Source organism: Zootoca vivipara, chromosome Z1, assembly GCF_965207765.1.
Source record: "Zootoca vivipara chromosome Z1, rZooViv2.hap1.1, whole genome shotgun sequence".
NCBI lineage: Eukaryota > Metazoa > Chordata > Lepidosauria > Squamata > Lacertidae > Zootoca > Zootoca vivipara.
In genome coordinates, this window is record NC_142583.1 from 44,809,591 (window position 1) to 44,831,621 (window position 22,031).

Consider the following 22,031-nt stretch of genomic DNA (forward strand, 5'->3'; position numbering starts at 1 on the left):
AACCGGATCAGAAGCATGCATTCTCAAGCCACATGACCCAGCAGCGCCCAATCACAAGAGCCTTTCTTCCTGGGCATCCCTTCTCAAAGATGATTCTGGGCCTCCTGGAGATGGAAGTTAGTAACTTCCTCTGCTAGCAAGGGCCTAGAAACCAGCAAAGCAGGCACCGGGAGAGGGACATTGCCTGAATAATGACGATGGGCTCCTCCGAACGCAGTTTCTCCAACCAAAGGTTAACAGGTGTTCAAGCTTTGGCTGTTGAGCAAAAAACAGAAGTTTGGCTGGCAAGATATCCCACTAGGGCTCGTGGAATTCATTTTAGGACTAAAATATTTCAGACTGGCTTTTAAAGGCAGCACTGTTACTGTAGGGGCAGGCGTCCCCAAACTCGGACCTTCAGATATTTGGGACTACAACTCCCATCATCCCTAGCTAACAGGACCAGGGGTCAGGGATGATGGGAATTGTAGTCCCAAAACATCTAGAGGGCCGCATTAGGGGGTGGCTGCTCGAGGGCCTGACTCAATCAATCCATCCCCACTTAATTCAGCATTCTTGTTGCATTTCTTACCGTGGAAGAGACTTTCAGCAGTGTTGTGGGTTCTAGAGTTATGCAACAACAATTTAGGGTCCAAAATTTAGTGGTACAAAAGTTAAGAGGCCACAGAGTCTTTATTTTTATTATTTTGGAGAATTATGACCAAGCAAACCCACAAGGCTGTTAAGATTACCTGAGGCAAAGATGGGGAACCTCAGACTAGAGTTCCCATTATCCCCAATTGTTGGTTATGAGTGGGGCTAATGGGAATGATAATCCGGTATGTTTTAAAAGGCCACAGGTTCCCCATCCCTGGCCTAGGAGATATTTCTGCAGTAAGAGAAGTGATGTTTCCAGTTAAGTTGCGTAATAATTAGTAAACATTAAGAATGAATGCAGTAACTGGGAATCTTGCGTGAATGGTGCAAGATTCTTCTGCCAGCCCCATAAGATCAGCCCACAATGTTAAGCAGATGCCCTTAACCCTCTGCAGAGGCTTTTGTGCATATAGGGAGCTTATGGGGAAGTGGAAATGCTGGTTGTGTGACCTTCCTCCTGCTTGTGAAATGTTGTATACAGTCCCATATGAGAGTATAAAAATATACGGGACACATTCTGCAAATATGTGTCTTTATTGTAAAAAAATAAAATAAAAATAGTTTATACAATTTTTTTGAAAGCAAAATGGTTATTTCCTTCTGATGTTTGCCGCAGAGCATCAATAAGGGCAATGTTACTTTATAACAAGTAATGTTTATTCATTCACATAATTATACATAACATCATTTATTGTATAAAATATTATAGCCCTTTAATGTAAGGTAGTCTTCCCCCCCCCCACTGTGTAAGAAAAAAATCAGAAAAAGTTCAGGTGTTGTTTCCCCCTCCCCCACTGATCTTTAATATATTCCATTGCATGTGTAGAATACTGTACACTATGTAATATATTAAGCACTAGCTGGCCCTGCACGCGTTGCTGTGCGTTAGTCTGTGAAATGGAGGGTAATAGCCCCCCTTCAGATCCCCCTGAGCCTCAGAGTCCCCCTGAGTCGAGGCGAGACACTGTGGAGAGGGCAGGTTTCATCCCTGTGTCTCCCTCCCCCCGTTCTGACCCATTACGTATCCCTGCCCTCTATTGCCCCCCACCTCCACTTGGCCTGGTCTGGAAAGCGGCCTAGTCTGCAAAGCCGAGGGGAGATATTGTAAATGGGGTGGGGGGGTGGCCACTGCAAATATCTGAGGACTTAAACTGGGGAGAGAAAGTGCATGGTTGTTGTTGTTTTTTTAAAAAAAGACACAGAGGCTTACAATCAGTTGTTTCTCCTAAAATAAGACATACCCATAAAATAAGCCATAGCAGGATTTCTAAGCATTACACAACGGCCACTAAATTATAAAGCGAAAACCCCTCTCTGTGCCCCCAAGTGTGTGTTAGGAGAAATGATGAACGACTGCCTAATGCTGCCAGGCGTTTATTAATGCAGCCGCCGGGAGAGGCTTTGGGCTTGGGGTGGAATGGCTGTTTCGGTGGCTGTTGGACAGTTGCTCCCCCCAACCTACGTCAGCCCATGTCCTATTTGGGCTTCTCCTCCCCCCACCTCCCACCCAGGGCTCCATTCGGGATAGTATTTAAAGGGCTGTAGAGCTGAGGCCTAGTCTGTAAAATGGAGCCAAGGCCTCCTGTTTTACAGGATCTCGTGGCGGAGGCGGGGTTTGTGGGTTATCTTACCCCCCCCCCAGGCCTAGTGGAGGCCTAGCAGCCTGGCAGGGCCTAGGGGTTTGATAATGGCCGACTTTCAGTTGCTTGGTTGATGATGTCATTTGATTTGTGGGTGTGGCTTAGATTTCACAGAAAGGGAGGGGGTGTACTGTGGGAGGAATTCCACTTGAGGGCGCTGTTTGACTTGGTGGAAAAGCGGGTCAAATCCTGCCAAGGTGTGTGATTTGAGGTTTTTCATGTCCCCTACAACCCTTGGGGAGTGGCCTGGATCGCTGTGTCAAAATTTCAGGACGATCGGTCAAGCGGCTACGGAGAACATAGCGGCCGCCAATTTCAAGATTTTTACATTTATATATATATAGATTACACTCCCTAAGTTGGAAGTCCAGAAGTGTGTGTGTGTGAAACTGAGTTCTTTACGGCTGTTCATTTTCACAAAGTGCCCCACAGATCGCTGCCCCTGCCCAACTGCATTTTTAACCTGAGGAAAGTGTAACAGATGTTTGGAGCTTTTAAACCTTGCAAAAAAAGAAACTCAGCTCTGAGAATGCAGATCTACATATGGTTCATGTGTACAGATTCTTCTTGATCACAGCGCTTATGTGCAAAATTTGTTGCAAGGCAGAAAAGAGAAAATCACAACTTGCTTATATTTTTTTTAAAATAAGTAATTTGAAAAGTCAGTCTACTCAGAATACTGTTGATGACACCAAAGTATTATTATAAACATTTGAAAAGTTATTCATCAAGGAGATTATTCTAGAGGAACACTTCAAAGAGCTTCAGAACAAAACCATAATTTAATTCTTATTTTTGTGCCTTAAGTGTGCTGGAAGGTTTATGATGGTCGTATAAGTAAACAAATTTACAGAGTTAAGCCAAAAGATAGCTTAAAAGCCAGTTCAACAGCAATCTCTGTAACTGAGTCATGAAAACAGACATAAAACTCCCGAGGCTTGGGATCTATGAAGAGTCTCCTGTAAAAAATAAAAAAACCTTTGTGTCAGAACAAGGTCTTTAGGCTATTCTAAAAACAGTCTGTGCTTTTGTAAGGGTTTAATAAAGAACTAAAAATGGAATAACTATACAGCAGTACACGCTGAGCTTTCAAGATGTTCTTTGCTTGGTATATTTATGCACATTGAATTGATCCTCTGCTATGTTTTCAATCCTTTGTGGTACAAAAGTTAAAAATAGATAGCTGCATTAGGGAAGGGACTAAGACCACCCATGTAAAAGTTGCTGAATTACAAACTTTGGAAAACAGAAGTTTTGAGGATTTGGGCAGTCCATAAAACAGGAAAAAAGGTATTATTGCTCACTTACCCCACAACCCAGTACATTATAGTTGGTGGAGGTTTCTTTTGGTCCGTCCAGTTGTCAGGAGAACATTCAAACAACACCCCATGTTCTTTCACTTGATGTAGGCCAGAATTTGCTTTTTTGCGATCTGAACTTCTAGTACCTGCAGTCTTTTTAGCCTGTAATGAAAAACAAGAAAGTAAGTGGGCAGTGAAATCTGAATTAGCATTATGAGCAAGGAATAGAAACCTTGCTTTCACTGTCTGTGATAAAACATAGATCAAATATTTTCTGAAATATTATGACTAAGGACATTTTTACACCTTTTGATAAACAGCTGTCCACACTGGCTGAAGTCACACATCAAATTCAACCATAGCTTGTTTTTAACTAAGGGTTAATGTGACCACACAGTGTTCTTGGTGCACACTCCTGAAAAGTGCTAATGTTGCGATGTCAGGAAACAAACCAGAGTCTGGCTTTTTGAGCTGTCTGAATATGGGCTCATTGTTTGTTTCTCTCCAAACAAACCATGAGCAGTAAGACAAGAACAAACCTTAGTTACTGCTCATGGATTGTTTGGAGAGAGCAACCATGCTCAGTACTACTTTTCTATAAAAGAGGTGCCAGAACTCACCATTACCACTTCCCTTGTTCTCTTATAATGGCAATGGCACCTACTTGAGAAGTGCTGGAACTGAGTTCCGGTAAGTTCCAGCTGAAAAAAGCCCTGACCATGCTGGACATTACAAAAATCCAGATTCTGGCTTGTTTCCTGGCAGTGCAGTACATTTCAGCAGCATGCATCAGCACAATGTGTCTTCACATTAAATCATAGTTTGTTTTAAACTATGGTTTAATGTGATGTGTGAACCAAGAAATAGCTGTCTACTCAGCTACAGCTAGAATTGAAAAGAAATTTTCAGACTTGGGAAGTATAACATTACAGTACTCTGATTTCTCTTCTAAGTTGAATGTTTGCTTCCAAAGCGACGTTGCTGCAGACATAAAGAATAAAACTAGGCATGGTGCCATAGCTAAGGAAATATAAATACTGAAGAAAATGGTCATTAAATATACTTCTCAGCTGGATTTTCTTACTAAAGTTAGCAGCTGAAAGAATTCGCTTAAATCACATTTTATCCACTTTGTTCGGCTCTCATCTTATACCAAAAAAGGTTATATCCGTGTTACATACATATAGTAAAGCTGATTTAATTTTCATACTGACCATTGTGCTAAAGCAGTCCTGATTAAAGAAAGTTGACAATGCAGCAGCCTGGTTCAGATGTAACATCAGACCATAATAATCAAATCCTCTCTTGATTTCATGAATGGTAGAATCAATCTTTCCTGGGAGCTTAAATTCTATGTCTCAACCTAACACAAATACCATAGTTTTTTGTTACAAGAACATGCCATAGCACGCTGCAGACTTAGTGCTCCCCTCTCTTCCTTGCTCCCCTCTCCTTGTACTTATGAACTGTAGAAGGGTGTGTGTAAGCCCAGTACTTGCTACAGCTCATTATTGTAACAAGAAACCATGGTTTGTTGTCATATCTGAATGAGACAGAGTGAATTACTTGGAAGTACTATACAGACTTTATAACTCTGCAAATTCTGGCTCTACCATTATTTAAATTGAGATTAGATTTCATTAATAAACAGTTAATTTTGCCATAGTAATGCGGTTAAGAAGTTAAATTTATTTTTAAAAGTGAATTTATCCCCATTTTAAGAGAAAAGAGTTATGCTGCAATCCTATACTCACTTATCTGGGAGAAAGTCCCATTGAATTCAGTAGGGCTTACTTCTGAGTAGCTATGTATTCCCTTGTTAGGAACAAAAGAGTTTCCCCATAATTAAAGATAATGATGCATACTTCACTTGTTATAGTTTGTTGAAAAATGGAACGGATGGAAAGGCAACAGCGATGGAAATTCTTGATGAGCTGGGGATGGATAGTTCCACTCAGCTGTGCGACTTCAGCATGTGTTGGAGTGATAAAAATTCCATGCATTGTTTCTAGAGAAATATAGTGGAAGAGAGTGTTTTCAGGACCAGATGTCAACCTTCAAGAGCAAAAGAAAATAGTTAATCAACCATCACCTTTTTACAATTAAGAACACAACCCCTACTGTGCAAAGCAAACACATCAGCTACAACATAGTAAGGCGTGGCTTGTTTCTATACAAATTAATTGTGAACATAGATGGTGCTTTATTGAAATAGTCATGGGCAATAGTAAATTAATTAAAAAACTAAATATTCAAGTGATATTTTCTAGATTGATATTCTACATCTAAAAGCTAACCTGTTCAATTAAAAAGTGATAACTGATAGGATATTTCAGTGTGTATGCTTAGAAGTACTCTCCCATCAATCTCTGTACTTATCAGCAGGGAAGAGAGATGGGCACTGTCTTTGGTGGCTTATAAAGACAGAGGAGAGCAGAATCAGCCTTTATAATCATTTTGGCTTGACTTCCATGTACAGTCAAACCTTTGTTCCCGAATGGCTTAGTTGCCAAACAAATAGGCTCCTGAACACCACAAACCCGGAAGCAAGTGTTCTGGTTTGTGAATGTTTTTTGGAAGTGCAGGAAGCTCCTGCAGCCAATTAGAAGCCACACCTTGGTTTTCGAACAGTTCCGGGAGTCGAACGGACTCCTGGAACACATTAAGTTCTAGAATCAAGGTACCACTTAGGTCTGAGATAAATTTTTGCTGCACTGCTGTGAAACACGGGAGGCATTTAGTGAGCTGAGATGAATTTGAGTTTTCATTAGCTGTTATATAATAATATAATATGGAAATGTTCAACACTACGCACCATGAAATATATTACAACATATTGCTATAAAGCACTCTTGCAGAACTATGTAAAAGTTTGTTTTCTTAGCTTGCTGAAGCACTCATTTTGTATGTTCTGTCCTAAGAAGCTGGTGACTTCTCTTAAGATTTCTGTTTAGCTGAAATTAAGTTAGATTTTTGTAGGTTTTGGCATTTGAACCTACCGGTACTTGTAGCAAGGTCACAATTTTATTCCTTACAGTTTCAAGGAATTTATTCGGTCAAATTAAGCAGGGACAATTTTGCTGATAGTCTACCTTCTGACAGTAGAAACAACCAGCTTTTTGGTTGGATTGGCTGTGGAGCAAGAGTGGCTTAAGACAGCAAATGAAATCAGCTGTTTATTCTACCTGTCATTATTAATAGGGGAGCAAAGGATGTCAGTCCATGTGTTGGACAGACCTTTGTGTCCAGACCCTCAAAATCCCTCTTTCTTCTCAGCAAGGCCACTCCTAAGCACATTATGGCCCATGCCCAAGCACAAGATGACAGTAAGAGCCACTTTTCACAACCTTCCACGCTAAGCATAAAAAGTTGCCGCAGCAAAAGTGCAGGGAACTGGGCTTAGCTCAAAAGGATTAGTTAAACAGTCAAGTTATTTAAAGCAAGAGTTTATAAGAAATGTGCAACAACAGCAAGAAACCTGTACCAGTAACAATTAACAAATATTTTGTGTGGGTTTTTTATTTATTTTTTTCAGATTCAGTCCTAAACAAATGTAATGAAATATTGCAATAGTTTGCACAAATAAATATATGCACACCAATGAAAAGCTTGTGTTTTTACACCAGATTCCCAAGGAAAGCCTAGCAAAGAGCTCTTCCTGCTGCCCCACATGGCTTAAGTGGGGAAGGTCAAGAAAGCATGGGGAAGTTCCCTGTGTGGAGGTGCATGGTTAGTGGAAATTCATTCTAAGGAAAAGTGTGTGCACTTGCATAGCACACTGGCTAACCTTAATGCAATTATAAAGATAGGCTTCCAGCCACAGAAGGACATTCAGAGCTTCAAAAACTGACCACTTTCCAATAGGCAGTCTAATAACTGGCATACCAGCCTTATTTTTTTATCTGCATACATCCACACACAAAATATTAATGTAGTCAGAAGCTAAAGAACAAAAGTTAATAACACCTTACTTCATAACATTATACAGCTCAGCTTCCTTATCTGTAAGGTTCTTTTTGAGGGTTCCTAAATTAAAAGGATTTGGAAGAATATTCTTCTTTTTAGCGATCTGAAAAACAAGCATAATTAAAAGCTCACAGTAGGTGTGTGATTCAGATTTTAACATACAAGTACCAAGGCTGTTATTAAAAATATTACGCTAGTTCAGCAATTCACATGCTTTCTGATCCTATGCTGAGCTATCAAGTGACAGGCTACATTATTTTTTGAAAGATTTACAGTTATTTTAAAAAATGTAATTGTTTTTCAAAACCAACTTGAACAAATCTTCTGTTACAAATTGTTTTGTGCTCTTTATTGGAGAGAGATGGAAGGTTGTAGCCAACAAAGTCATACTTTGAGTAAACCCAAAGAAATAATGGACAATACTAATGTGTGTTCACCGATTTCAAAGCGTCTAAATATAATTTAGTTGCATACAACCCATAGCTTTCAGCACAAAGACGTATTATTCAGTTTTAATAAATTATGCGGATCAGACTAAACTGATTTGATGCCAATCAGAATTAAAATTTCATGTTTGATTCTTGTTGTTTAGTTTGGAATTTAGAAGTACTGTACTACCAAATGGGTATTATTTTACACATACTTTTGGTTTAAGAAATGTGGAAAAACCTTTGTAGAAACATGGCTGTGGGGAAGCCATGTGAAAGAAAAAGGAACTCAGCTGGGTATTTATTGAATTCTGGCAAGAGAGAGGAACACTTTAGTAACCTCATCTTGCAATGACGGCATGCAAAGCACCCTTGAAACAGGGTTATACAACTATGACAAAAACCTTCCAATTAGAATACATGGCACACCCATATACATAACTCATTTTTGGCAACTCTCACTTCTCCAAGCTGTGCTTATGGATGGAAAATGATTTAGGAGTTTACCGAAAGGAAATAAGACTGGGAAGCTACATCAGGGACATGAACCACATCCTCCCCTTACACTCAGGAAGTTCTCCTGCAGCTTGCTTCTGCTGTTTGTGCCAACACATTACTATGTAGGAAACATAATTTTAAAAAATTATTTAGGGAAAGCAAGAGCATTACCGTAAACAGACTATTACTTCCATCAAGTCGTCCAGGACCTTTCAGTTGCACAGGATTTGTATTAAGGTTCCCACTTCCTGCTTCAGGGCTGTTGCTATCATTGTCAGGCACCCCACTATTTCTTAAGGGACTAGGCTTACGTGTCCTTAAGGAAGAATCACTAAATGGCACTTTTTTACTTGCGGGAGGGCCTGCTGTGTACTGCAGTTTGTTGAGAAAAGACAAGCTGGTCAAGCTTTCCAGTTTGTCCCGCGATGCAGGGAGGAACCAGTCTACACAGGATAGCAGCGGAGTGGAGGGCGATTCCAAACACTCATCTATGCTGAGATCTATTCCATCCAACTGAAGGATAGTTGCTTTCACCTGATCCACATATATGCAATCTGGCCCTGGATTTCCAATGGCCTTGGAAGCACAACCTCCCGCTTCCAACAAGACACTCAACATAAAGTGCCTCTGAAAGAAAAAGGGAAGAATATGTTTGTTAGTGGGATTCCATTTTTCAATGTCTGTGACATTCAAAAGAATTCGGAAAAGCCAGAACAAGCAAGAGTTAAAATCTCAGAACTCAAATCAGAGGGCAAAGCAACTACCAGACATAAAAAATAATGTAATTTACGATGACAGGGATGGTGGTAACCAAACTTTTCTAGTTGTATAGTACTGCAACTGAGAAGGTATTGTATCGTGTCAATACCCTGCTCAGTGGAGTATGTGTGCATGTGTTGTGGGTTATTTGAAACAGGACCTCCTTTGTTGACCTGACACAAAATATATTTCAAATAACTTGAGCAAAAAGGAAATGCTCATAAATGACATATATAGAACCTTAGCACGTGCTCATTACAGCATGCATTTTAACAGAAAAACAGCTGTAAATGTACCAACACCCCCCCTAAAAAAAAACTTACCAGACCAACTATGAGTAAAAAGTATCTTGCTCTGGGTTCTTCATACCCTTCAGAAGATGCTTCACATGCCTGAAGATGATGTTGTGGAAACACTTCTCGCCATATTACTAACTGACCAATGCGCTGTTCTGCTGCCAAGGGCAAGAGGCAATAATGCCTGCTATATAATGCAATATCAATTAAATCCTCCTTTGGCAAGTGATTACTAATTAAATATCCCTGAATTAAAAACAAAGAGACAGCACAGATTCAAGATATCATGTATAACCAGTTTCTTTATTCAAAGAGTTTTCCGCCTGCAAGGGTTTGGTTTTATTATCTCACCAGAGTGGTGCATGCTCTAGTTACCTCCCGCTTGGACTACTGAAATGCACTCTATGTGAGGTTACCTTTGAAGGTGACCTGGAAACTGCAATTTATCCAGAATGCGGCAGCTAGACTGGTGACTGGGAGTGGCCGCCGGGACCACATAACACCGGTCCTGAGAGATTTGCATAGGCTCCCAGTATGTTTCCGAGCACAATTCCAAGTGTTGGTGCTGACCCTTAAAGCCCTAAATGGCCTCAGCCCAGTATACCTGAAAGAGCGTCTCCAACCTCATTGTTCAGCCCAAACACTGAGGTCCAGCGCCGAGGGCCTTCTGGCAGTTTCCTCATTGTGAGAAGTGAGCTTACAGAGAACCAGGCAAAGGGCCTTCTCGGTAGTGGCGCTTGCCCTGTGGAACGTCCTCCCAGCAGATGTCAAGGAAATAAACAACTATCCAACTTTTAGAATACATCTGAAGGCAGCCCTGTTTAGGGAAGTTTTTAATATTTAATACAGTATTGTTTTTAACACTTGACTGGGAGCCACCCAGAGTGGCTGGGGAAACCCAGCTGGATGGGCTGGGTATAAATAAATTATTATTATTATTATTAGCGAAAGAAATCATAGCAACCAGGGAATGTTGCCACATAGCCTGTAACCAAGCAATGAATCCACTGGATTCCCAAGAAACCCAGCTTTAATTATATTTAAAGACAAAACATTTAACCCCAAAGGCTGCAAAGGTGAACTTTGAAAAGATGAAGCCATTGCTTCATAAAAGCTCTGACACTTTGAGGTCTAGTATAAAGTTTTGCCTTTTCATACCAAATTATTCCCACTTCCATGGACTTAGGGCTGCATTGCACACCATATATTCAAAGTACACGATTTCCCCCAAAGAATCCCAGGGACTGTATGTCGGTAAGGGGTTGATGTCTTACCTTGTAGAAGAGACATGAACCCAAAATTGTATATTGTCGTCTCATGTCATAGTAATCTTCCGACTGTAAAACAAAACAATTAAGGCACCATTTCAAATTTCAGCTGATCCAAGGTAAGCAATTTGAGCATTACACAATACAGTACTTTAATTCCTCAGGATACTTTCTTTAAATGGCCAGCAGATGTCTACATAGACATTGAAGAAATTTGAATCTTCTTTCTAGAAGTTCTAATTTGTTACAAAATTACTAGTTATTTTGCCAAGCTGATTATAACTAATATAATCAATCAATTTAGATTCATTTTCAAAAGCTATCTTTGTCAGAACAGAGTTCTTTTGGTTTCAAAGTTGTAACACTTTGTTAATTGAGCATAGCTCTTGCCACCAGAGGGACTTCTTCCAGCAAAAACAGCAAAACAGCAGAGCCTTTCATATGCATAGTACTGTATTTCTTGAAAACTCGCGAAATCATGTTTAGAATAAAAGCCACAAGGGGAGAAAGTGAGTGAAAGAGCTAGAATAATTGTTTTTTTATGCCTCAGATGTATATATTTACAGTTTACTAAATCAGATCTACTTTAATTAAAATGAGTATTAATCACATATTACATTTACTTCAGAATAACTAAATCACTTTTTGGCACATTCAAGTTCCCTAAAGCAAGTTTTAAAGTTTCCTGGAGAAACTGCAATACAGTACTATATTATTAGACAGAAATAATAAAATATGTCTAGAGCTCAAAAGAACGTATCACAATGATTACAGCAGGTACACACAGCTTCTGTCAGTATACGTAGCACAGGCACATACCGGTACTATTTACTAGTAATCTATTCTGCAGCAACCACTGTACAACAGATAGTTGTAATAATCCTCAGTTTTTAAAATTATATTTTCTTTTTTCTGTACTGTTTATAATGGCTTACAGATAAGTAAACACAGATAGCCTTGAAGTCAGGTTAGGGCCCAGAGGAAAGGGAACAAATGGGAGGTGGCTGGTCCTCCCCTTCTGAGTCAGAGGAAGAAAGCCGCAAGAAAGAACAGCTAGGCCATGGGGCTGCAGATCTTGGGCAGTCTTCCTGCTGTGACAGGGGTTTCAGTGGGCTTCCAGCAGGACTGTGGCCCTGAAAGAGCTAATGAGTTCGTGTAAAAAAAAAAAAAGGTTCCTTACCAGTTCTGCAAAGTCTGCCGCCTCCAACTCACTCAGAGCTGTATCAATTTCTACCTGAAAAACATTAGCAAATGAAAACATTAAAGCATTAAATTCATTCCAAATAACGATGAAGCTTCCTTGGCATCTCTCAGTACTAAGACAATAATACACAGTACACAGAATCACCAACAGATGCATATGACATTTCAGAACCAGAGCAAAATCAGTTTCCAAACTCTTGCAGATTGCTATAATCAGGGTCGAAAGAAAAGCACCCAGTAGTTGCATACTTCCCCCTTCAGAAATGAGAAAAATATTCTCTCTCAGTCTCCTAAACCCACTGTTTAATATAATAGACATGCCAATCTCACTATTTTCATGGATTAAAACAAGGCGCAAAGTTCCCTTGAAATCTGGCAAAGCTTTAGTATCCAGCTGAGTTATTATAAAAAATGTTTTTTACTCAGGATTCAGTTTTTTTGTCTCTATGGAAATTTTCCAAAACATTCTCACACATTACCATTGTTTCACCCAAGAAGTGTTAAACTTCAGCATCTAGTGTGTTACAGTAAGTTTCATTAAAAAAACCTTTTATTTATAGATCTTCGTAATCATTCCATATGGTACCAGCCAAAAATATGTTCCACAGTGAAAAGAGCTTAATTTGTAAGAAAGCACTTCCTGCAGAGTATGTGAACAAGATATCTTAGGGAGAAAAATTAGGTTTAAACCTGTGCTGCCAGAATTGCCAGCTACACAGTTGGTGTTCAAATAGTTAGTTTCTCTGTTCTTCCTAATCTCCAACTGAAAACACTTCCTGTCCCATGTAGGCAATCAATTTTTCTCAGTTTGTGGGTTTTTTTTTGTTTTTTGTTTTGAAACTGCTGCTAGCCTTCCACTTAATAATGGGATAAGTAACTTTTACGGCAAAATTACTCTTTTAACTGAATCTATTAAAAATATAAAACTTCACACTACAATTGTATCACTCCAAAAACTAGAAAAGGGGTATGCTTATAACAGACAGTATTATAGGAACCGAGTTGCGCATAGCAACCTTTTAAATAATTATTAGTGCATTCACTTCACAGGGCTAAGTACTCAGAAACACAAGCCCAAATATCCCCTGAGCTACACATTTATTTAGAGCTGCCCGTTAAACCTCGGATTTACTACTGAAATTCATACATACACTATGCTAGGTTGTGAGAATGAACAGTGCCTGATCTAGACATTTTGCTGTAGTGGGCAAAAGTCTGCCCTGCCACTCCCTCTTATGCAGGTTTGTGCCCCCCTGGCCACTGAGAGAAGCAAGGCTTCATGAACTTCCTTCTCTTGGTTGCTGGGGGGGGCACACCATGAGAGGGACCAAGTATTTCTCCCCTTTGTGTCTTATGCAGGGTTCCTTATCTCAGTGGCACCAGCAGAAGCCTTTATCCCTCCCTTGCTGCTGCAAAAAGGAAGCCTTACGTTCATGTTCCGGCTTCTTACCTTCCTCTTCCTGGGGCAGGGGAGGAGGCAGGCCTTTCTATGGCCACCCACCTATTCTAATAAGCAAAACTGTTCTGCTTATTAGAAGAGGCGGGTGGGCTATAGTCAGGCACACCACATCAGGGCCTGACCTCTCCTTTACGTTCTTGCTGGGCCAGCAGGAAAGTGAAAGAGGAGGAGTTTAATAATAATAATAATAATAATAATAATAATAATAATAATAATAATAAATTGTTTATACCCAGCCCATCCAGCTGGGTTTCCCCAGCCACTCTGGGCGGCTTCCAACTGAATATTAAAAACAATACAGCATCAAACATTAAAAACTCCCCTAAACAGGGCCACCTTCAGTTGTCTTTTAAAAGTAAAATAGTTGCTTATTGCCTTGACATCTGCTGGGAGGGCGTTCCACAGGGCAGGTGCCACTACCGAGAAGGCCCTCTGCCTGGTTCTCTGTAACCTCACTTCTTGCAGCAAGGGAACCACCAGAAGGCCCTCGGCGCTGGACCTCAGTGTTCGGGCTGAATGATGTGGGTGGAGACGCTCCTTCAGGTATACTGGGCTGAGGCCATTTAGGGCTTTAAAGGTCAGCACCAACACTTGGAATTGTGCTCGGAAACGTACTGGGAGCCAATGAAGATCTGATGAGTTGTGCAAGAGAAAGATGTACATGCTCAGAGAGTGATCCCTTACATTCTGGCTAGGTTGTGTTTATTAGAGAAGGTGGGTGGACAACCACACACATCTTATAATAAGCAGAACCTAGTTGGACCATAAGGAATGAATGAGCTTGTGATTCAGCTGTTGCTCCTCTCTACTCTTTCTCCCATGCCGTGGGTTTGTCATGACATGATGCTGTTTTGCCACTCCACTAATCATCCGTCGAAGGCACGTGCACCCTCTTACCCCCCTCACTCAATTTGGGCCTGAGAGTAAGATCACACCATTTTAGGCAAGAGTTGTGCCTTATAATATGTGTAATATATGCACCTTGGGTTCTTCAACCTTGGGTTCTCATCTGTTAATAATTCTCTAAAAAGCTGTGGTCAGGGTTACCTTAATTTCTTGTGGAAGGCACAACCACCGCACTCCTGGAAAGTTGTATAAAAGCAATGCACTGCAGTTATCATAGTGTTGAGAACTAGGGCTGTTATATGAGCTGAGTCTGGCAGGGTGAAGGGCTTGCTGGAAGAACAGGTTGAAAAAGTGATCCAACCGAGAAACATTTCCTATGTGACAAAAAGCACTGAACAAACATAAAGCAAAATTTAGAACAAGAAGAAATGTCCTTCCATAACCTGTGTGCACAGCAGAAATTGTTTTATGGCAGGATACCACAATTTGACTTAACTTTCTGGAAAGCAGAAGGAAGCACAAGACAGCAAACCATATTTCCCCTGTCATGTTATCTCAACTTCAATAGCGTTGTTTGCATGTCATGATAATTCACAGTTAAAACTCTAACTTAGATATATAATATACAGCAAGAAGGAGAAAAGTGGATGGGATAGGGGCATTCATGGCAAACCATTAACTATCCCATTTAGAGCATGAGATTCAAATGGTATAAAAAGGAAAGGAACTGGAACAAATTTCTGTTATGCACATTTCAGCATTTCACACACATTATTTTAGCCTTCATGTAAAATAAACTAAAATAAAACTAAAATTAAATCTTGGAAGACAATGACACATAATGTTTAATAGGAAAAAATACCACTTAAGGAAGTTTGACAATTAAGAGGTATATTAATAGTTGAAATATAAGAAGTGAATAAAATGTTTTCAAAAATTTACTGGTGAACATACTTTACAATGTTTTAGACACTGACTGTGATCCAAAGAACCATACAACAAGTTCTGCACATCTATGATACCTGCCTAGGGGAGGAGGGAGTTAGGCTTGGAAGAGCTCCTGGTTGAAAATATAAACCTCAAGCCCAGAAGCAGGTGATTTTTACCAGCCAAAATATGAAAAATGTGCACTCCTTTGGCCTCACCCCCTGCAGCAGCTTTTCTATGGTTACAGCATCCAACGACTTTGGGACTTGTGTTTCTCTAAGTCTAAGAGCACATCCCTAGGCCACATAGTGAAACATTCAAATTAAGTTTGAGCTATGGAATGGGGATGTACTGTTCAAAGAAAGTACGAACAATGTCACAGGGCATATGCAAGAATTTAAACAAGCATGGAATGTCTTTCATTCCAGTTTATTTATTTATTTATTATTATTAAGTAGCATCTGGAAATTAAAGTGAAATATGAGTAAGTTATTATGCTCAGAACACAAAATTCATCCTGTCACTGAGAACTGAAGTAGGATATCCTTTAGCAAATTATGTCAACGAAACACATAAATTACACATAGCCTGAAACTGCCCAACTAGTTCTGTACACAATAAAGCTTTGAAATTGAGTTTCTCACTATGCTGCTTCAAGGCAAATCAGTTTTGGAATTGCAAGTTTGCAAATAAAGGGACAGGGATTTGTGATCCAAAGGAAAATTCTCCTGAAATCAGGTTTCAAGCAACACAACATCATATCCAAATCCCAAATTTGCAAAAGGATTAGTAATTACAAAACAGTGTATATTTAGGAGTATTTTACCTGTCTAGAGAGCCATACATAAATTTCAAAGTCCGGACAACATCTGCAATCATGTTCCTTAGCTGAGAGAGAGGGACACTGTAAAACCAAAACAACTCCTCTAAGAATTGTGCTAACATAATACAATGAATACAGATATAGCTGAATGACAAAATGAGCACAATCCAGGAAAGGTTAATTAGTTGAAACTAAGTGTCACTGAAAGTAATTGAATGTGAGGTCTGAATTTAGGATTACCAGCTGTTACATAATGTCAGAAACTATCTACATTATCCAGCAACAAGATAAGAGAGCTAGTGGCTTATTTTAGGCATTACCACCACCATTTTAAAATGTCACTTAGAAAAAATATCTCGCAAATTTACCTTTCAGCTGGAAGGCCAATTACAAGGAGATTATCCGATTCCTTCCAGTAAGCGACATGGATCAGTTTTCCACATAAAAACATTGATGAACTACAAAACAAGGGAACACTTTATCATGAAAGCAGCTTATACAGAAATATATAGGCTAGAATACCTTCCCCCATAACTCTGATTAGCTGACCATAGTGGCTGCATAGTAAAGTCGTTAATTCTGTGATTTTGAGCTTATAATTAGAAGGAAGATTGAATAGAGGGGGGTGAACTTTATCATCACCAATAACAATTCAAGTTTCTTCTTCCTGATTGGCAATGCGGATGTTTTTGGCTACAAAGTTATATGATTTATTTTTTCAGTCAGTGTTTTATTATTTCTTTATTTGCAAATTCCACAAGCAGCATAAGTTATGTAAGACAGTTAAACATTACTGATGTGAAACTAGAATATCTATAAAATTTGTGCCCACAAGGCAAAGGAGAGAAAAAGGAAGGAAATAAAGGACTCTTACCTGATTATATGTGTTCCTGTCATGTTTTCCAGTATGTCACACAGCGTTAGAAATATTCCTCTTACACTTTTCATTTTTTGGGAAGCTTCTGATATGGGATATTGGTAAAGAATTTCTTGCTGCCAAAAATGCCAGTTTGTGTATCAGTTAAGAAAGGATATTTTAGCAGGTTTTAGCAGTCTCCCCCCCCCCGGAAATTTCCTATAATGAAAAACTGCAGATAATGTTGCCTTAAAAATATCTTTGTGAGAAAGCATATACTATCAATAGAGAGTTCTATTTTGTTTTCTTACAATCACAATTACTGTATGTATGAGTCGTAATGCTTAATTTTGTGGGCAATATTCAACGCTAGTTTGAAATAAACTGAAATATTATGTCACCTGTTTCAGGATACCATTGCATAATCATCTAAACCTTTTAAAACAAGACTCAAGATTCAGATTTCAGATTTAAAAGTCAATCTTAGGCATATTTACTTGGAAGTTAGTCCCACTGCATCCTAGTAAGCTCATTTAGAACTGCAGCCTTAATTATTAAAAAACTAATTTAACTGTGTCCTGGAGGCTCTTTCTCTTTTTCTTTCTAGGCAGTACCAAAACCCTGTTGGGAATTTTTTCTTTTCAAACTATTAAAAAGGACCTTCAATCTCACAACTGAGAGAACTGGCAAGTCTGTGCCACTTCCATTGAGTTTAATTATCTGTCTTTAAAACGCCCAACTAACAAGGATATTATGCATCAATCTGTCTCAACAAGGGGGGGGGAATGGGCTTGTCTTTTTATCACACTGCACAAAACGGAGAAAAAAACCTTATTCCTTTTTAATGAACAAAAATACTTTTACAAGGTTCATCTATGAAATATCTATATTTTCTATCCCAGGGAAAGAAAAGAAAATGCAAAACAAAGAACTTAGCAGCAGCTTTGCTTCTAAATATTAAGTGTTGGTAAGGTCTAACACGTATTGCTGCACCAGATTAGGCATCTTCAAAACAAACTGAAAGGAGTCTTGGGGTTTAATGGGTACAAAAGCCAGGGATAATGGACTTAATAAAAGAAAAGAAATTGTAGTTGTAAACGCAGCGGGTTTTTTCTAAACAGAGCAGCGTTCTATTAACTAGTTTGACAGTAAATAAATTACATTTTAATTTTGGTTGTTTCTAACGTAATGTACTTTTCCTCCAATCAACAGAGCTTGGGCATTATGAGAGCACTGAATGGAATTCTTGACATAGAACTGTGCAGCTGAAAGGCTGCCAGAGCCTCCAAGAACTGGATTCTTAAAAAGCACCCTTTGTTGAAGAGTGTCTTTTCTCAGGGAAAGGAGATAATAGTCTGCCGCTCTGTGGTAAACAAAAAACCCTAGCCTCTATGAAACTCATTCAAATTCATGGTATTAAATCGGGAGCTATCTTATGAAAACTTCAGAATTTGCATACCAGAAAGAGCTTAATGAAGCCCAAGTCCTTGGTTTAGGTAAGCACTAAAATTCTAATGATGTGGACAGCACTTGCTCTGTTAAGGCACACAGATCATATAAAGATGAAGCAAGCTCAGGTAAACCAAGCTGAAACAATGACATGTAGAAGTCATATTAATAGTGCAAGACAAGATTAAAAATAGCTGCAACAGTGATTTCATTGCAGATTAATTTCCTTCAGCACTTTCCCTGCGTACAAGGTATCAGTTGCCCATTCTAAAACATTTTAAAGCATTTTTTTCACAGCACTAAAGACTAGAAAGTTGCTATTTTAAAAAAAACCACAGCAGAAATTCAGACGGTTATGACTATTATATTTATTTATTGCTACTAGGTTCAGTATTAGTAATGGGTTTCAAAATTCTTACTTTAAGAATACATACCTCATCCTTAGATGTATCAGAATCCAGTTTGAGTGAGAGGTACATAATAATATGTGGTATACTTTGGATGGAGAACTGTGGATCATTGTAATGGTCTCTCCGTAACACTTTGAGCAGGTTATTCATGGAGGATTGTGTCTGCTTACATCTTTGTTGGGATGCATCTTTTGACTCAAAGAATGTTGTTTCAAACGTAAGCTTCACCTATTGTAAGAGTTAAAATAATTTAACAGCTTGTACCTGCTAGGTGAAGACCAGTTCTTTAAACTGCTTTTGAACTTAATTCCAAAGTGTGGCAGTGAGCAGGTTTCACAAAACAAGTGTTTGGCTTATTCAGGAATTTTTAGCATTAGCATTAGTTAATTTATGCTACAGTATAAGAATTAATTTCAATTGCAAAGCATCCAAGTTAAAGTTCTCCAGAGGTTTGCTTTAAGTGATCCTGCTTCTCTTTTGGCTCAGCTTGTTCAGTACATGAGGAACAAGTGAAATATAATGCAGCATTTTGGGAAACCTATGTGAGAAGCAATAAAAACTTTCTATTGAATACTATCCAATAGCTTTAGAAATGCAGGAAGCAATTAATTAATAGCAGCCATCTGCTATGAAAGTTTTATCTGGAATATTTGAGCAACATGCAAATCAATGCTCTACTAATAAATGGACAGGGAATTTACTAAACAAAATTGCCTATTCCTGTTCAAATGCCAGCATACTGCAGTAACTACAGCAACTCTGAGTCTGGCTAAAAGCAGCCAGTGAACTAGATTCTCATTGGATACCATCCAATGTTTAACATTAGTTTTAACTAACAAGTTCAGGCATAATACAATCTCTTATCCAAGGTCAAAAGACAAGGGGTGATATTCAATGTTAGTTAGACAGAATGAAATCAGTGGATTTATGTCTATTGGTTTCAATGGTTTATTCCAAGTATGACTTTGCCCTTGGGGTGCTTCTCCTCCCCCTAACTCCCCCCCACTCCGAAACAAAGGGATATGTTTTGAGGGGAGGCTGCATTTTATAGAGAAATGTACTTGTATAAATTACATGTAAAAACTCAGACTTCAAGTTTGTATGCTTTTCTTAAAACATTAGTATAGCATACCTGCATAGGACCAGGAATGCAAGACAAAACCCTTTCTATATTTTCAGAGTTTACATCAACATCATTTACTGCAACAAGAACATCTCCTGAAAGTTGAAACAAAAAATAAGATTAAAATAGCAGCAGGCAAGCAGAACAATAACAGAACACACTTTTTGATAAGAAAGTATGGCACAGAAGTTTTTCTGTTAAGAATTGGTTAAGCTACTGCTGAATACTGAGGGTTAATTTGGTCCACAGGCCGAAGGTTTCCCACCCCAATGTAAAGTAATTCTTGGAAGGCCCAGCGTAAAAAACAACAACTTCCTGTTCCCCTCAAATAACATTTTCTTATTCTGCCTGCTTAGCAGAAGTTTATATAGAAGTCTGACTGACTCTTGAATTCATCTGTCAATCACATTCCTAATCTAATTACACGGTCATCACTGGAAGCAACAGAGGAATTCTTCAGAACAGTATCTGTCCTAAGACAACTGAGAAGGAAGAGCACTGCCATGTTTGAACGTACCAATTCTAGGTTTCTCAGCAACAAGCAAGTTGCTATATGGCGATAGCAAGTTTCTCATTGAGACTGCATCCAGCTCAGCTTCTGCATTTCTCTATTTGCCCAGCACACACCTATTTTTACTAAATTCAAATCAGAAACCCTGGCCTCCCAAAAACAGCTAGAAGGGAGAGATGGGATTGTAGAGTGTCCCCTTGGGTTTGTTGGAAGATTAGCTCTGTCAGGCTTCTCCCTCATCAGCAGCCATTCTATTAGATGATGATTATAAAATTTCTACACCACCATAAACAGAACACCACCCCACAGTTTAAAAGGCAATAGATTATGTCATTAGCCAAAGGCTAATATAGGAGGGAAAGAGAGCTGGAACTGCAGAACCTCTCCACCTGCTCTGTAGAAAGACCAGCAACTTCTTGATCCTCCCCTCTGAAGAGAAATTACCACTAATCAATCAAACTAATCTCTCAAAAACTAGAGGGGGGGGGATACGGAAATAAAGTTTCCTGTACTCAGCTGTGGGATTCCATCTTTCTTTATTTTGTTCTTGCAGCTATAACATTAAAATTTTCCATTGTGGCTGGATAGAAACTGAATACCTAAAATCTAGCCACCAGGGTATCACCGTTATTACCTTTTCTTTAGGCAATTCCTTCATAATAATGCATTGCAGGAGTAAGCTGCTCAAAAATGTCATGATGACAGAAGTTGTAAGGGATGCCAATTTTCACTGAAAACTCACAATCTCGTTATTGTTAAGGGTCTTGTAGCTCCAAACCTCTTTACCCACCTGGCTAATATGCCAGGTGTCTTACTTGGAATACAGAAAAATTAATGGGGGGGGGGAATGTTGGATGGCAGGCAATAAAACAAAAGGTGAAAAAAGGAGTTTAGAATTTCTTGGCATGCTTTAGAAGTTAGCCAAAGTATAGGCCTGTACTAGCATAAGCTCATTTAAAGAAAGCTGGGCAAGCAAGAATACTTATCCACTTCACACTGTATTGGCAATGATTTAAAACTGCTGTTTTTAGCTCACATATAAAGCCTGAATAAAGAACCTCAATAGTTTTCTTAAAAATAAGGTGTGTGTGTGTGTGTGTGTGTGATACACCTGTTCAAAAATCAGAGAAAGGGAGAACAAAATGTCAATTTCCAGTAATTTAAAAAAAGCTGCACCTGTGGCATTTTTAAAAAATCAGATCAGTTTGAAATCTGGCACTTTCATGGACTTCATCAAGTAGCCCATATATGCCAAGCACAAGAATTTTAAGGCTTACAATTGCAGACCATTGTTTTTCTTACTTAAGTAAAAGGGCACTCCCATGCCCCTTTAATAAGGTACAGAAATAGATTCATAAATAAGGTGCACAACAGAAATATGCCATGCAAATTTCAGACAGCTGTCCTCTCAAAAATTATTTATTTATTTATTTACATACACTGCTTGATAGTAACAAAAGCTCTAAGCAGTTTAGGCCTATGATAAATATTAAAATTATTAAAAAAACAAGTCATTGGAAACATTCAGAAACAATTAAAATCAACAGTAAAGAAACTGAAAACATTTCAACATCAATGTGTTTGAATATGCTGGCCCAAACAAAAACAGTTTAGATGTTGGTTGACTTATGA

The 22,031-nt window shown here is 38.9% G+C and overlaps 1 protein-coding gene across 4 annotated transcripts in view; it reads right to left on the bottom strand.

Moving 5' to 3' along the window:
• Positions 1 to 1,151: 1,151 nt before the first annotated feature.
• The window catches only part of INTU (inturned planar cell polarity protein), a 30,735-nt gene continuing 9,855 nt past the window's right edge, over positions 1,152 to 22,031 (bottom strand). The window contains exons 3-16 of one of the 4 annotated variants that reach the window (XR_015947758.1): positions 19,898 to 19,983; positions 18,790 to 18,993; positions 16,925 to 17,043; positions 16,419 to 16,508; positions 16,054 to 16,131; positions 14,502 to 14,691; positions 11,973 to 12,026; positions 10,799 to 10,861; positions 9,552 to 9,770; positions 8,479 to 9,096; positions 7,549 to 7,646; positions 5,443 to 5,632; positions 3,585 to 3,739; positions 1,152 to 3,235 (exon numbers count right to left, since the gene is read on the bottom strand). Coding sequence is in view for 2 of the 4 variants with exons in the window: in XM_035112453.3 (XP_034968344.3) it covers positions 3,124 to 3,235; positions 3,585 to 3,739; positions 5,443 to 5,632; positions 7,549 to 7,646; positions 8,641 to 9,096; positions 9,552 to 9,770; positions 10,799 to 10,861; positions 11,973 to 12,026; positions 14,502 to 14,691; positions 16,054 to 16,131; positions 16,419 to 16,508; positions 16,925 to 17,043; positions 18,790 to 18,993; positions 19,898 to 19,983 (2,114 nt within the window). In the remaining 2 variants the exon portion in view is untranslated. Of the gene's footprint in view, positions 3,236 to 3,584; positions 3,740 to 5,331; positions 5,633 to 7,548; positions 7,647 to 8,478; positions 9,097 to 9,551; positions 9,771 to 10,798; positions 10,862 to 11,972; positions 12,027 to 14,501; positions 14,692 to 16,053; positions 16,132 to 16,418; positions 16,509 to 16,924; positions 17,044 to 18,789; positions 18,994 to 19,897; positions 19,984 to 22,031 lie in introns of those variants that run through there. The other 3 variants (XM_035112453.3, XR_004692425.3, XM_088660353.1) reach the window with 3 other exon arrangements.